Source organism: Prunus persica, chromosome G1 (genome assembly GCF_000346465.2).
Source record: "Prunus persica cultivar Lovell chromosome G1, Prunus_persica_NCBIv2, whole genome shotgun sequence".
In the NCBI taxonomy this organism is placed as follows: Eukaryota; Viridiplantae; Streptophyta; class Magnoliopsida; order Rosales; family Rosaceae; genus Prunus; species Prunus persica.
The window spans coordinates 1,947,151-1,959,737 of record NC_034009.1 but is presented as its reverse complement, the minus strand read 5'-3'; the positions used below and the strand labels follow the sequence as shown (position 1 = coordinate 1,959,737).

The 12,587-nt window shown below is 38.4% G+C and overlaps 2 protein-coding genes across 2 annotated transcripts; both read right to left on the bottom strand.

Moving 5' to 3' along the window:
- LOC18789480 (protein transport protein SEC23) lies at positions 1,215 to 4,695 on the bottom strand. The gene is made up of 2 exons (XM_007225190.2): positions 3,709 to 4,695; positions 1,215 to 3,127 (listed from the first exon to the last, which is right to left on the bottom strand). The coding sequence occupies exons 1-2, from the start codon at positions 4,396 to 4,398 to the stop codon at positions 1,469 to 1,471; spliced, it is 2,349 nt and encodes a 782-aa protein (XP_007225252.1). The 5' UTR covers positions 4,399 to 4,695; the 3' UTR covers positions 1,215 to 1,468.
- LOC18790940 (magnesium transporter MRS2-2) lies at positions 6,750 to 11,928 on the bottom strand. The gene is made up of 11 exons (XM_007222958.2): positions 11,346 to 11,928; positions 11,199 to 11,228; positions 10,627 to 10,780; positions 10,339 to 10,460; positions 9,842 to 9,916; positions 8,643 to 8,870; positions 8,518 to 8,562; positions 7,709 to 7,753; positions 7,601 to 7,630; positions 7,337 to 7,456; positions 6,750 to 7,253 (listed from the first exon to the last, which is right to left on the bottom strand). The coding sequence occupies exons 1-11, from the start codon at positions 11,586 to 11,588 to the stop codon at positions 7,167 to 7,169; spliced, it is 1,179 nt and encodes a 392-aa protein (XP_007223020.1). The 5' UTR covers positions 11,589 to 11,928; the 3' UTR covers positions 6,750 to 7,166.

Genomic DNA, 12,587 nt, shown 5'->3' with positions numbered 1-12,587 from the left:
AAGTGGGATTGGGATTAGATTGTTGCATTTGAGAATTGGGTTTTAATGAGTTGCCATTGGAGTTGAAGGAGAAATGGTGACTAGGGCTGTTGAGGGGGAGGGGTGGGGTAGAGAATAGGGTCTCAAGGGAGTTGAGATCTGCTGTCCCCAGATTCCCTATCTCCTCCTGTCCTTTATCTAAAATTTTGACACGTCTCTCCACCTTTAACAATACACAAACACTGTTAATTTGTATAGAAAATAATGTAAAATATCAATAGAAAATAATGTAAAATATCAATAGACATTTTGAACGCATCTTCTCCCTCAGCCATGGCAGTCACAGACTCTCCTAGCCTCCAACCTCGCAGTGGAAGTAAAATATGTCACCCATCTCTCCTACCTTCAACCTCGCAGTGGAGAACTCTTTGGGTGTGGGTTTCCAATATTTCAACATGAACTGGTTTGTGTTATTGATTGTTTAAGTTTTATGCATACAAAAATCAACTTGGATCAATACACTTCTCCTGGACTCCTCCTTGTTTGTTAAAAATTAAGTCAATTTGTTTGAAGGCATGGATTCAAAGCAATAGATACCAATATTATTTTATCTATTTTATCATTTTATATTAAAGTAAATTAGTAATTTCATAAATAGTTTAATAGTAAAGTGTACTCAATTAATTTTGGAGTTCGTTTAGCAACACTCTTATCAAACAACTCCATCCGTCTCTTTAAAACGCCTAATTACAGTTTTACCATTCTATTAAATGAGCAATTTAAATATTAAAAACTGTGTTGTGATATTTCTTTTCGCAATATTATAAGAGGTTCAACATTCATATCTCTCATCTCATTGATTAAATTTGAAGAAAAATGGTGGCGGATTGAGTGATATAGGGGTAGACGAAAATCGCCCGAAGCGAACCTGTACTAGAAGATGAATGTTCCAACAACCAGGTTCCAAGAACAAATCACTTACCACAGCATCCAAATCAAGTTGTAGTGGAGACAAAGTAGCCACAAAAATACCGGATAACAACCCCACAGTTTCATCCTATCTAATATGATACCAGAGAAGCCTTCCTCAAACTGGAGCAAAAATGTCCAAAAGGGCCAGTGCCTAACAAATCATTCAAATTATGATTTGCCAATGTGAAATGAACATAAATAGTGACTTATTATAAAGAAGAGCTTAAAGATGCAACCAGGGAAGAAGCTAATATCATAAACACTAGATCAGCAACTACTTGCATTCATTCAAAACTGGGGGAAACTGAGACAACCGCTTGAACTGTAGTGACAAAAATGATAAGAAAAGAGACAACGCAAAACGCTAAAAAGATATAAAAAAACATATGATTCGTACTCAAAAGCATCAACTGTTGGTAAATACAAACTACACACCTTTCTCTCATCAAATATACACACAAATTTCTTTTCTATGACATCGGTTAATCAAAAAAGCTATATACAGTGCTCCACTTCATCAGCCTTGCACTGCCAGGACCTGCAAGTGATCTAAAAATACTTGCAAGCTCAAATCATCCGTAAAAATAATATCTGAGCCATTAGAGTATGTTGAATTTTGGGTAACAGATGGATTCAACTTTGCAAGAAGAAACCTTGCCTGGCTACCATGCTGATCACATTTAATAAGCCTAGGTGCAGGAACTCGGTCAGCCACCAACTGCTCTGCATCTATTTCCGGGGCTTCCAACAGCTTCCTCAAATTCTCATGGTTTGGGTCTTTGTCATACCCAAGCTTCCTCCATTGAGCAATTTTGGACCCGTAATGAATAACCACATGAAAGTATGAATCAAAAAGCAAAATAACATCTGGAGATATGGAGCGGACATCTAGGAGGACGGGAACGGGTGGACCATCAAAGGAATATTGGAAAAGTGTGGGTTGGATCATGATAAGAGAACCCATCACCCCCTCACGATTCAGCATCAGCCGGAAGAAAGCTGTCTCATCCGGACTACAATTAAAGACATCAATAAACTGAGACCTCCTCAAGTAATACATGAATTGAGGAAACAGGGAGAAGTTGGATGTCAAGCGGAAAGAAGATGGATCTTCCTCAGCATAGTCTCCAAATTTGGAAGCAAATCGGATCAACGTGTCATCCAGCCATCTGATAACATCTCGAGCAAAACAAGTCTCGGCTCGGTGAATAGCAAGTCTGGCTATCACTGAGGCTGCTGCTTCTTGATCAAACCCAACAGCAATTTCTGGTGAACGGTTCCCAACCCATCTTCTTGCAGCAGTTGTCACCCTTTTCCGGATTCCCATGTTCCCATATCGGTATCGTGTTATGAACTGTATGAAGAATGCCGACCCAGGTTGAACATTCTGCTCATTACTCACTTGGAAGAAAAAAGCAATGCATGTTTTATTGGTGATTGTACCCAACTTCCACACGTAGGTACCACCCTCCCCAATCTCACTGCTACTCACTAAATTGTTGACTTTCCGAAGAGATACACAAGGACCTAGGGCTCCACAGATTTTAACATCTTTAGTGGTCACTATCTCAATAGTAGCATCCAAATACATCTTCAAATACCCCTCTTCGTCATGAGTAAAAATGTGGCGCAAACATTTTCTGAATTGATTTGACGCAAATGACTCACCTAGCATCATGAAACCACCGGAACTCTCAACAGGGACTTTCAGCTCTGCCACTCCAGCTTGATCAAGAGAACAGGCAAACAAATCGAGAACAATAGATGCATCAGTTAACCTCTGTAACACTTGCCTATAGAAGCTGCGAGATCTACCATAATAAGGTGTGTGACCATTGATGAGGTCTCGGTGAGTTCTGATGGAATGGCCAAGATTTGAATCAACAATAATTCCTGGACCCAAAGTTGCAGGTCCAGAAGTGAAGACCATGATCCTGGAGCCCGTGCTCACAGAGCATCCTTCCAGAAGTCCAACTGCAGCTGATATTGCTACTCCTGTAGACCTTAGCGGGCGATGGCCAGGCTTGCCTAGAAGTGAAGAATGGATCTCTTCAATTGCAGTAGTGATGTTGAACTCACATTCAGATACCGGTACCAAAAAGCCCTGCTTTTGATTAACTGACATCTTTCCGAGTTGCTGGTATGTTGGTCGTTTAATGCCCAGAAATTGTTGGGTCTAAGAGTTCAAAAACGTGCAACGCATTAAATTCCTATTATATACATGATGAGTTAACATTTCTATAAGCAAACTCAGAAATTCATATTAAGGCACAGGACACTATCAGGAAGAATAAAAGCAGAAGTAAGCTGGATCAATTGGCCTAGAAGAAATTTCAACTTCTGACCAAACATGGAGGCCAATGCTTCAAGGGCAGGAGCATTTCTACTTTTTGGGAACATTCAAGAAACTGAACCTGAATGGCAATGAGATTTCTACAGATACCAAAATGCTGGAAGTAGTATAACTACTTATTGGTTAAAACTCAACTATTCTCAAGGTATTAACTACAGACTACCAACTGGACTGCTTCAAAATTAAACTCCTAATTCTACATACTTCCACAAAATGTTTAAATATCTTCTAAACTACCTAAAGCAACTCATTCATATCCAAGCATTAATACCCCCAATACAAAGCACCTTCATATTGAACCATGCACTGAAAGCTAAAGAAGATAATTAGAAGCACGAACAATATAACTTCTAATGCACATTTCTACTTTAACACCAATATGGCAAGTGAAGAAGACCAAGTACCTGATGTGATGAAAGCTCCCGTGCTCCGTGAAACACCACGGCCCTCGAGCACTCCGAAAACCCAAGATCATGAACTCGAACCATTGAATCAAACGTGACCAGACCCACCAAAGCAGTCTCTGGGAGTTGCTCCACAACAAGCAAGAGCTCATTTTTAAGAGCCCCAAGCTCCTCCCCAGACGTACAGGCGTCTACAACGAACACAAACGCCGGTCTGACCCCTCTCGGATCTCCATCCGGCAGAGAAGAGGGCGCCGTCGACACCATAGACGACAACGACAAGGAAGACGAGGACAACCCATTTGCCCAGTTGTGGTTGGGGCCGGAATTCGTAACTGGGTTCGCGGTTTTGGCGTACTCGACGGCGCTGTAAGTCGGGAAAAGCTCTGCGGGGAGATTTGCCTCGCCGATGTTGGAGTAAGAGTGAGGGAAGGAGTTCTTGTGGAGGCAAAACGAGCAGAACCAGATGCGAGACGTGTATTCGACCCGGGCATATGGGTTCAATACGGCGCCACATTGGCGGCAAGTGACTGGGTCGTAGGGAAGTACTGGGAGCTCAGCTTGTTGCATCAATGGCGTGCACATGATGCTCAAAGGGATCACTAGATCTGTGCTCTCGGTTTTTGAAGCTGGCCATGAGTTCCAGCACCATCGGAGGCCTTCGATTGCCTCCAATTCCACGAAATCCATGGAGAACTCAACGAGGGTTTGATAAAGTTTCAGCCTTTCTGTTTGGTTTCATGGGTTTGCTTGTGGGTTAGAGAAACCCTAACCCCAAACTGAGACAAGCCCAGAGATCCGGCCGGCCATGTTTCTCGTCTGAGTGTATTTTAGTTGAGTATGGAGGGTCTTGTTTTTTTTCGTGTGTATTTTTGTTTGTGTATGGGTATGGCTAATGGGATATTTCTATTTGTAAAGAGGGTAAATTTCTACCATGATAAAAATGAACAGTAAAGAGGGTAAATTTTTTTGGTGTTTACCTACTGGATGCATTTTGTTAGGATGCAAAAGTGGGACGGTTATAAGTGTAAATGTAGGTGTAGCCAAGCCATGCAAGCGTTTTGGTTATATGCAGACCTCCACGTGGCACCTTAGTAAGTCATATTTGTCAGCCTCTGGTTTAAAAATGAGAACCAGATGACCTCACCTCACCAACCATGAAGAAACAACGATTTCTGTGTGTTGGATTATATGTACAATTCTAATTTTCTTTTTTCTAAAAACAAGAATTATGTGATATAAAAAAGAATTGTATGTTTTTTGTGATAGGAATTAGGTGCAATGATCAAACATTTGGGTATGAAACTGTGTGACTGTTTATCTGATCAAACTAGCAAGGAGGAGGTATATCAATGGAGATTGGAATAACATCAAATTCTGAGTGTTTATATTGGTGAGGGATCATCTTTGCAACCAAAGAATATAATGCAAACCTTCAATGCAAAAGCTAACAAGAAAGGGATCATGGAGGACATGCACATCTACTTCATGATTTCCCCCCATCTTTGCTTAATTTCTTATACATGACACATACCAAGTAGAGGAAGAGATGGAATATGTGAATATGAATCGATTTCTCATCTTTCTTCTGTCTTGACGTCTTCATACAATCTACACTCCTTCTATCATTCTCTTTTCTGGATTTTCTTTCTTGTAGTATGTATATAAGCGCTTTTCTGACTCTGACATAGTGTTGCATTCAGTGACACTACGTGTAATTGTTTTGGTAACTAATGAAGCTATTAATAACCATAGCAATAGCTCTGGTTTTTCGTTGATTCTGCTAACTAACTCTCATTGGAGAAATTTTTGTATGTTCTAGTACCATCCAATACACATAGGACATATGGAAATATTTTATTTTTATGTTCTATGTGTATTGGAGAATATTTCCACATGTCTCATGTGTTGGATGGTACACCTAGAACATACCAAAATTACTCCTCTCATCACTGTCAATCGACTATGTAGATTTTGTACACGTCATAACTTGAATGAAAAAAAGTGGTGATATTATTAAAAGAAGATCATTTACTAGTCGTTTTGGTGTGTCGATCTTGTCCTTGTGTCTATAATGACTTGTTTGGGACAATAACCATTTGTTCTAGTGGCAGTTAGTCTTCAACCTATTGGATGAAGTCTGAGTTTAAATTTCATGATGGATAATTTTTAAATGAAAAAAGTATCAACATTGTTATAAAGTTTAATAGTATGTTAATATGTTTAGTAACTTGGAAGTCACGAATTTGAAATTGAATCAACTACACCACTAATCAATTTAATTACTGATTTTTCAAGTGTCCAAAGACTAACTGGCCTGACTTTATGGACATGATGAGTATGGTTCTGAACCTTGGGAGTGTAAAGCAATAAATAACAACGCCTAAACTGCACATTGATTTCGGGAAATATATATATATATATATATATATATATATAGTCCCCTTCTATTGAGGGATTCCTCAAATAATTTTATTTGAGGGACGCATTTTAGGGTACCTTACAATTTTTTTCCCAATGATCCAAACTATTTATTTTTTAGGTCTTCATTCATAGATCATCCTTACAAAAACTTAGACAAATCAGAAACCATTTCGACATTCAGTTGTGTCTTACAAAATCAATGAACACGGTGCTTCAAGAAAGTACTAAAATTTCAATAACTCAATTGAGTGGTCAAATGATATCGGATTCAAGTGATTTTGTGTAGAGATGATCTTTGAATGAGTATCTATAAAATAAACAGTTTGGATTACTGCAATACAATCCAGAGTGGGGCCTACAAGGGATGTCCCTCAAATAAGCTTATTTGAGGGATCCCTCAATGGAATCTCTGTGTATATATATATATATATATATATACTGCACATTGATTTGGTTTCTTCACTGGTTTTAGCTCGAAAATTTCACCTCTTAACCATCATTCAGTTCAAGTAATAATTACAAGTCACCAAGGAGTAAACCATCCTCACCAGCTTCTAAACCATCCAAGGACTTCAAGATTGACACAAGCGAAAAAGGCATTCGGAAAACAGATCATAGGCATAAACAAATGAGCAATTTGAAGAATGCATTAAATTGTTGCTGAGTACAGGTATAGTATTGTATGTTTGATTGAATACTTGTGTGTAACAGAACCAGAATTATGAACTAAAATCAAGAAATATGTATTCATTCTGTAATTGGATTTACAGTCTGTTGGTGACTGAATCCAGTTAATCAAGTTGTTGACAATTATAAAACTTTGCAATATCCTTGGATTAGAAAGGCTGCTGCCAGATCTGATCCGATTTAAAATTTCCCAGAGTGAGACTTTTCCCTCTTCAACCCTAACAGCCATCATCGACAGTCTTTAAGGGCAAAAGAACTATCAAAATTCCTTCACATATTTGCTAAAAACCCTTGACACTATTTCTCAGACGATCCAAAAGATCAATCTCAGAATTCCTTCATAAAGTTCACGACCCGACCAACCCCTTGAAGCGAGCATATGACATGATAATTATGAACACACAAGCACAGACTATTCCCGTGACAATGCAAACCTGTCAATTCAAAAAGATTCAATCTCAGACATGTTCATTAAAGTCATACTAGACAAGATTGCCAGCAGAAATGCTTTGCATACCCATTTGAACATGTATCCGTAACCATCATTCCACGTATAAGGGATGTTCATGCCAAAAATTCCAGCCACCAATGAAAATATGGCCATACATAGAGTCCCAGCACTGAGAAAAAGCTCAAGCTGTACCATGAAACGTGAAGAAAATAAAAAGCACATCTTACACAACACAGAATACAGATACTCCAGATTTAGAAAGGAAAAAATAAATAAAAGAAAATAATCCAGCATGGTAATCAGATATACTGCATAAGATAAAAAAAGCACCTGAATCAGCTGATTCCTGTGGTTATCAAGCTGAAATATGGAAGCACAAGTTATATCAGAAAACTTTAGTATGTTGCCATAAAAATTTAAGATTGATGAATCAAGTACCTGAATATTGATATAATCCTCTGTATCATCAATATATTCACGCAGCTGCAAAATATCATATTTTAACAGTCAAATTTGTTTAGTATATAGTGTAAATAATGTGGAAAATATGTCTAAATGTATTCCACGCAAATAACTGTAGGTCTATGAAGGTCCTTTTCTATTGACACACGTGGAAAATTCTTGTTGGACTATTTAAATGCATTTAAGGGAATTTTTTATGTGTTCACTCAATATCATCCCCTTCCTATCACATTAAGGCGTTGAAGACACAACAAGATGAGGTTCGTGTTTCCAAGTTTCTTTAAAGTCTTTATCCTTCTCTTTAGTCTTCTAAACTCAGATCTTTGCACAACATTCCTATGTCCCTTCCTTAATAGTGTATATAGAAGACCACTCTGTACACCCTCACTTGCAGGTTCTCAGGGTCATTATAATTCTGCTTTGATCAGTCAAAGTCATTATGATTCATAGCTCTGTTTATTATTGGTTCTAAGCTGACCTAGAAATCACGGGTATTCCAGAAGTCACAATCTTGGGACTTGGGATTCTGTTCAAGGACCAGCTTACTCCATAGACATGTACCGTTTAAAATCTTTCGGTGGTTCTTACTTCCGCCTATCCCACCCCCCCTCTCTCCCAAAAAAAAAATACAATACTTCAGATTCAAATGTCCTTGGACCTTAACAGGTTTGCATAGGGTCCAAGAGTGTTGGAGGGAGGGATAGGGTGAGATAGGCTAGGTCCTAGGTTCAATTCTCCTTGTAAGCCAGAAAGAAAGATAAGTACGCATCTAAAACAGCACATACCGTAGCTAATTTGTTCAAGGTGCCATCAATCTGCATAAAATAAGCCTGCAAAGGTATTATTAGCAGATTAGTATATACACAGCTTCACTAAAATAAGACACAGAAAAAGTATGCCAATGTTATACCTCAAGTAACATTTCAAGTTCCTCAACGTCATTCTCATCTCCACGAACAGTGGCAATGCTTGCTCTACTTGCCCGAGATATTTTTGAGCCTATGGTAGGGGAGGCAGGATACCAATTGGGAGGACCAGAGACACTAACTGGTGAAGATGCACCAGCCAACTTTCTTGACAAGTAAAGGTCAGCCATATCATCGTCATCATCCAACAGCTGTTCAAGCTCATCCCTTACCTGCAATAAGTAATACAGGATTACTTATTACCATGATTTACGGTAGTAAAGAGGAAACTAATATGTTTTCTTTAATCAAACTCTGACTGGGAAAGTTTGTCTCATCTCAACTCCATACCGCAAGTTTGGATAGCATCAGGCTGCAAATTCAATATGAGATACACAGCAGAAGAATGTGGCTTACAGACATAAAAAGAAAGTGCATTCATAATGATACTAATTTAGACTGCAAGTATGAAGAAAACCTAATTGCTAGCCTTAGCGCCCACACAGCACAGCTCTTGGGGCACCCAGAGAGGGCTTCTGTGAAGCCAGTGTTTTAGGCGTTTACTCTTAGAAGTAATTTTTTGCTCCCCACAGAAGCTGAAATATGCATATTTGAAAGGCTAAAATTTGAAGCTGTTTCTAGTTTTCATTGAAAAAATATATATTAAAAAAGACTGTGCAGGAAGTTTCTATTTAAAATGTATTAATTTACAGAGTTACCATTAAATTTTATCTAAATTTCATCCATGTCCTTTTTAATAACCCAAACAAAAAATGATTTATTGTTATCAGAACTTAAGAAAAAGCTATACTAACAACTTAACTTTGCCACAAAACATCTACTTGGCAGATATGGATGACTGAGACGTACAGTGGATGCACCTCAACCATTCATTTCTCATCTAACAATTGACCAAGGAACTTAAATATTAAATACATGTATGAGTGCTCAAATGCATCTAGCAAACTTATTAGTCATCTAAACAATGTTACCTTCATGAATCAAACATCTTATCTTATAATGTAATGCTTAGAAAATGGAATGAGGACAGTGGGTGGCATTGAGTATAACTACTCTCTCATCTTCAACACACACTAATGTGATGCAAATAGCATCTTTCAGTGATTGCATTAAAGTTCACTAACCCTCATAAGACACATGAACTACTATGTAATTATTCACACCCTACAGGAAGATCATATACCTTTTGTACGCGAGCAGTCAACCTTGTCATTGCACTCTTCAATTTACGAACCCTGTCCAAATTGCGGCTGCTAATCTGCAGGTTGCATTGAATCAAAATATTGTCCAAAAGAAGTAGGCATAAGAAGCCATTCTATCATGGTTACAGATGCTAAGCTTAGAAAACCATGCAGGCAAGTATGCAAGCCAAAATTTCTCTGAACCCTGATATCTAGAATCTCTTCTATGACACAATTTCACACAAAATGGCAGACAACCCTTGACTTCATCGTGTAGTGCTTTAAGCAGAATTTTAGCATGCTGACAACTGAGACACCTAAAACTACTATCAGTGAGTTACCTAAATCAAACCAAACCAGTGAATGGAAATACTATATTCCTGCTCCCTTTCTTTATTTATTATTTTTCCATTTAGCATTCCCCAAGAGGTGGAGACAATCAACAACCATAGAGCCCATACAAAGACGCAAAGAAAATGAGAGAAAACACAAGTCCTACCTTTGAGGTAAGCTCATCTAAAGCAGGATAAGCAGCAGTCTCCAGTTCTGTCGTACGTGCAGAAAGATAACTGCAAATTGCTTCCAAAGCTACCTCCAAGGCCCGGAACTCAAATGGAGACTCTACATTGCATAATCTAGATCACTCAGAAGTCAAAGAATAAAACCAGAACTCAGAAGTTTTGATGTTTAGGATGTTAGTGATAGATGTAAACATTTGTATATTTCCAAGAATACTAAAGACAGACACAACTCATCAATGATAAACTTTGAAATTACAAAGTCATACCATCTTCTTCACCGGCATCTACATCAATTAGCCCAGCAGGGAACTCTTTCCCATCTTTTTGGCTTTCATGTATGGCATTTACGGGAGGCAACCGTCTTTGAAGCTCTTCAACAACAGGGATAACATTTTCATCCACTGGATCCCGAAGCAGCACCTATCCCATAACAAACTAACAATCACCATCTGCAAAAGAACCCCAACTCATAGAAAGTTGAAAGCACCACATTTTTTTCCTCTCTAGAACACCAGGGCATAATACAGGTTTGATTTTCAATGTCCTGAATTTGCACCATCTATTTAGTTGCTCCTCTCGCTTAATTCCCTTCCCTCACCCCAAAAAAAAGAAAAAAACCAATTAATACCCGGGTTGACCATTATGTACTGGTCTCTTAAAATACATGTACTACTTCGTCTCTTAAATCAGCAATCTTTAACTACGCAACAAAATAAAAAAATAAAAAATAAATACTGATGGCTATTCAGTTCTCTGACCCCTCAAAAAACCCAAAACAAAATCAATTCAGCAGAAGAAGAAAACGAATTTATTTAGAGAGAGAGAGAGAGAGGCTAACCTCTTCGGCAGTGATTATTGCTTTAATATGCTGCGAACCCAGATACAAACAAACCCAATTCAATTGACAGCAACAACAAAAACACAACAGCCAAAAAACTTTCAAAAACCAAAACAACAAAATTGAAAATTGAAAAGACGAGAGCACCTCCAAATTGAGAACTATAGCCCTGTCGCGGCCGAGAATGGTGGAAGGGTAAGAGAGCAAAGGATCGACAATGCGAAGATCGCGAGCGTGAATGTGAACTCTGTGCATGATGGCATACTTGTCCACGTCCAAGACTGTAGCTTTTCCCGTACAGTCCAGCAAAACCCAACTCCGAGACGACTTCTTCTTCACGGCCACAACCGCTTGTGGGTCCACCGGCACCACTTCCCCGTCTCGAGCCATATCTGACCATCCCCGAAACCCAATCTCACTCACATCCCTCACTCTCAATTTTCAACAAAACCAACAACTCCTAATCTCAATTATAATACAATTTAGTGTGTATCATTGAGAATTTTAATGGGAAGTGAAGAACTTGGCGTGAGAAAAGCCAGGGGCGGTGAGTTGTTTATGTTTATTCAATATTTTATTAGTATTTTCGTTTTTGTGTGATTGTTAATTTTGGGGATTGGATTATTAGGGATTTGTATTGGGGCAGTTGTGTTTGTTGGGAGATAAAAAGGAGTTTGGGCTGTGGGTTGCGTTTATGTTTAGGGTTCATATGGTGCGGTTTGTTAGGGGTGAATTGGGGACTTGACACGCAAGAAAAGGTTTCTCAAAAAGTAAACAAGAAGAGAGAGTGGGGCTGCTTGGACCACAGGATTTCTGAACCTGCGGATCTATTCTTCTGGGGTAGGACTCTGTTGTCGGACGAAACCACCCTTTGACGGTTGACTGATCATACAAACCGTATTCAAATTCTCGTCATTGTCTCGATGATACGAAATAATTATATCACATAACTGTATTTTAATATTATACAATAATTTGTTAAATTTTACAAAAATAATTTTAAACGCATCTTTGCAGCCTAAAAAGGCAAAACAAAATGTTTCGTCACATAAGATTTGGTAGTTATAAATGACATCAAGGCCTTTTTAAGAGAGCAAATCAAATCTGTGTTTGCTTCAATGTGATGGGCATGCATTTGGTTTTCTGATCACAGAGTGTTCCAAAAAAGACAAACAATACGATAAGAGGTAAAGTCTAGCTTCTTTTTTTTTTTTTCAGAAAACAAACAAACTTGTCTATTTGGGTGTATAAGCCGTCCCCAAGTCTTTTGTTTTTCTAATGAACCTTTTCCAGTCCATGGGATTAGATATTATTTTTGTTGGCCCTTTATCAAACGTAAGCTAACCAACCAAAACATTTACTATGTCCTTTTTTGCTTGTCTTGCTTTC

Coding starts and splice junctions, on each gene's coding strand:
- LOC18789480 (XM_007225190.2), bottom strand. CDS start 4,398: ATGGATTTCGTGGAATTGGAGGCAATCGAAGGCCTCCGATGGTGCTGG. Junction 3,128..3,708: donor GGGAGCTTTCATCACATCAG/GTACTTGGTCTT, acceptor TTGAACTCTTAG/ACCCAACAATTTCTGGGCAT.
- LOC18790940 (XM_007222958.2), bottom strand. CDS start 11,588: ATGGCTCGAGACGGGGAAGTGGTGCCGGTGGACCCACAAGCGGTTGTG. Junction 7,631..7,708: donor AGGATTATATCAATATTCAG/GTACTTGATTCA, acceptor TCCATATTTCAG/CTTGATAACCACAGGAATCA. Junction 7,457..7,600: donor ACAGGAATCAGCTGATTCAG/GTGCTTTTTTTA, acceptor TTCATGGTACAG/CTTGAGCTTTTTCTCAGTGC.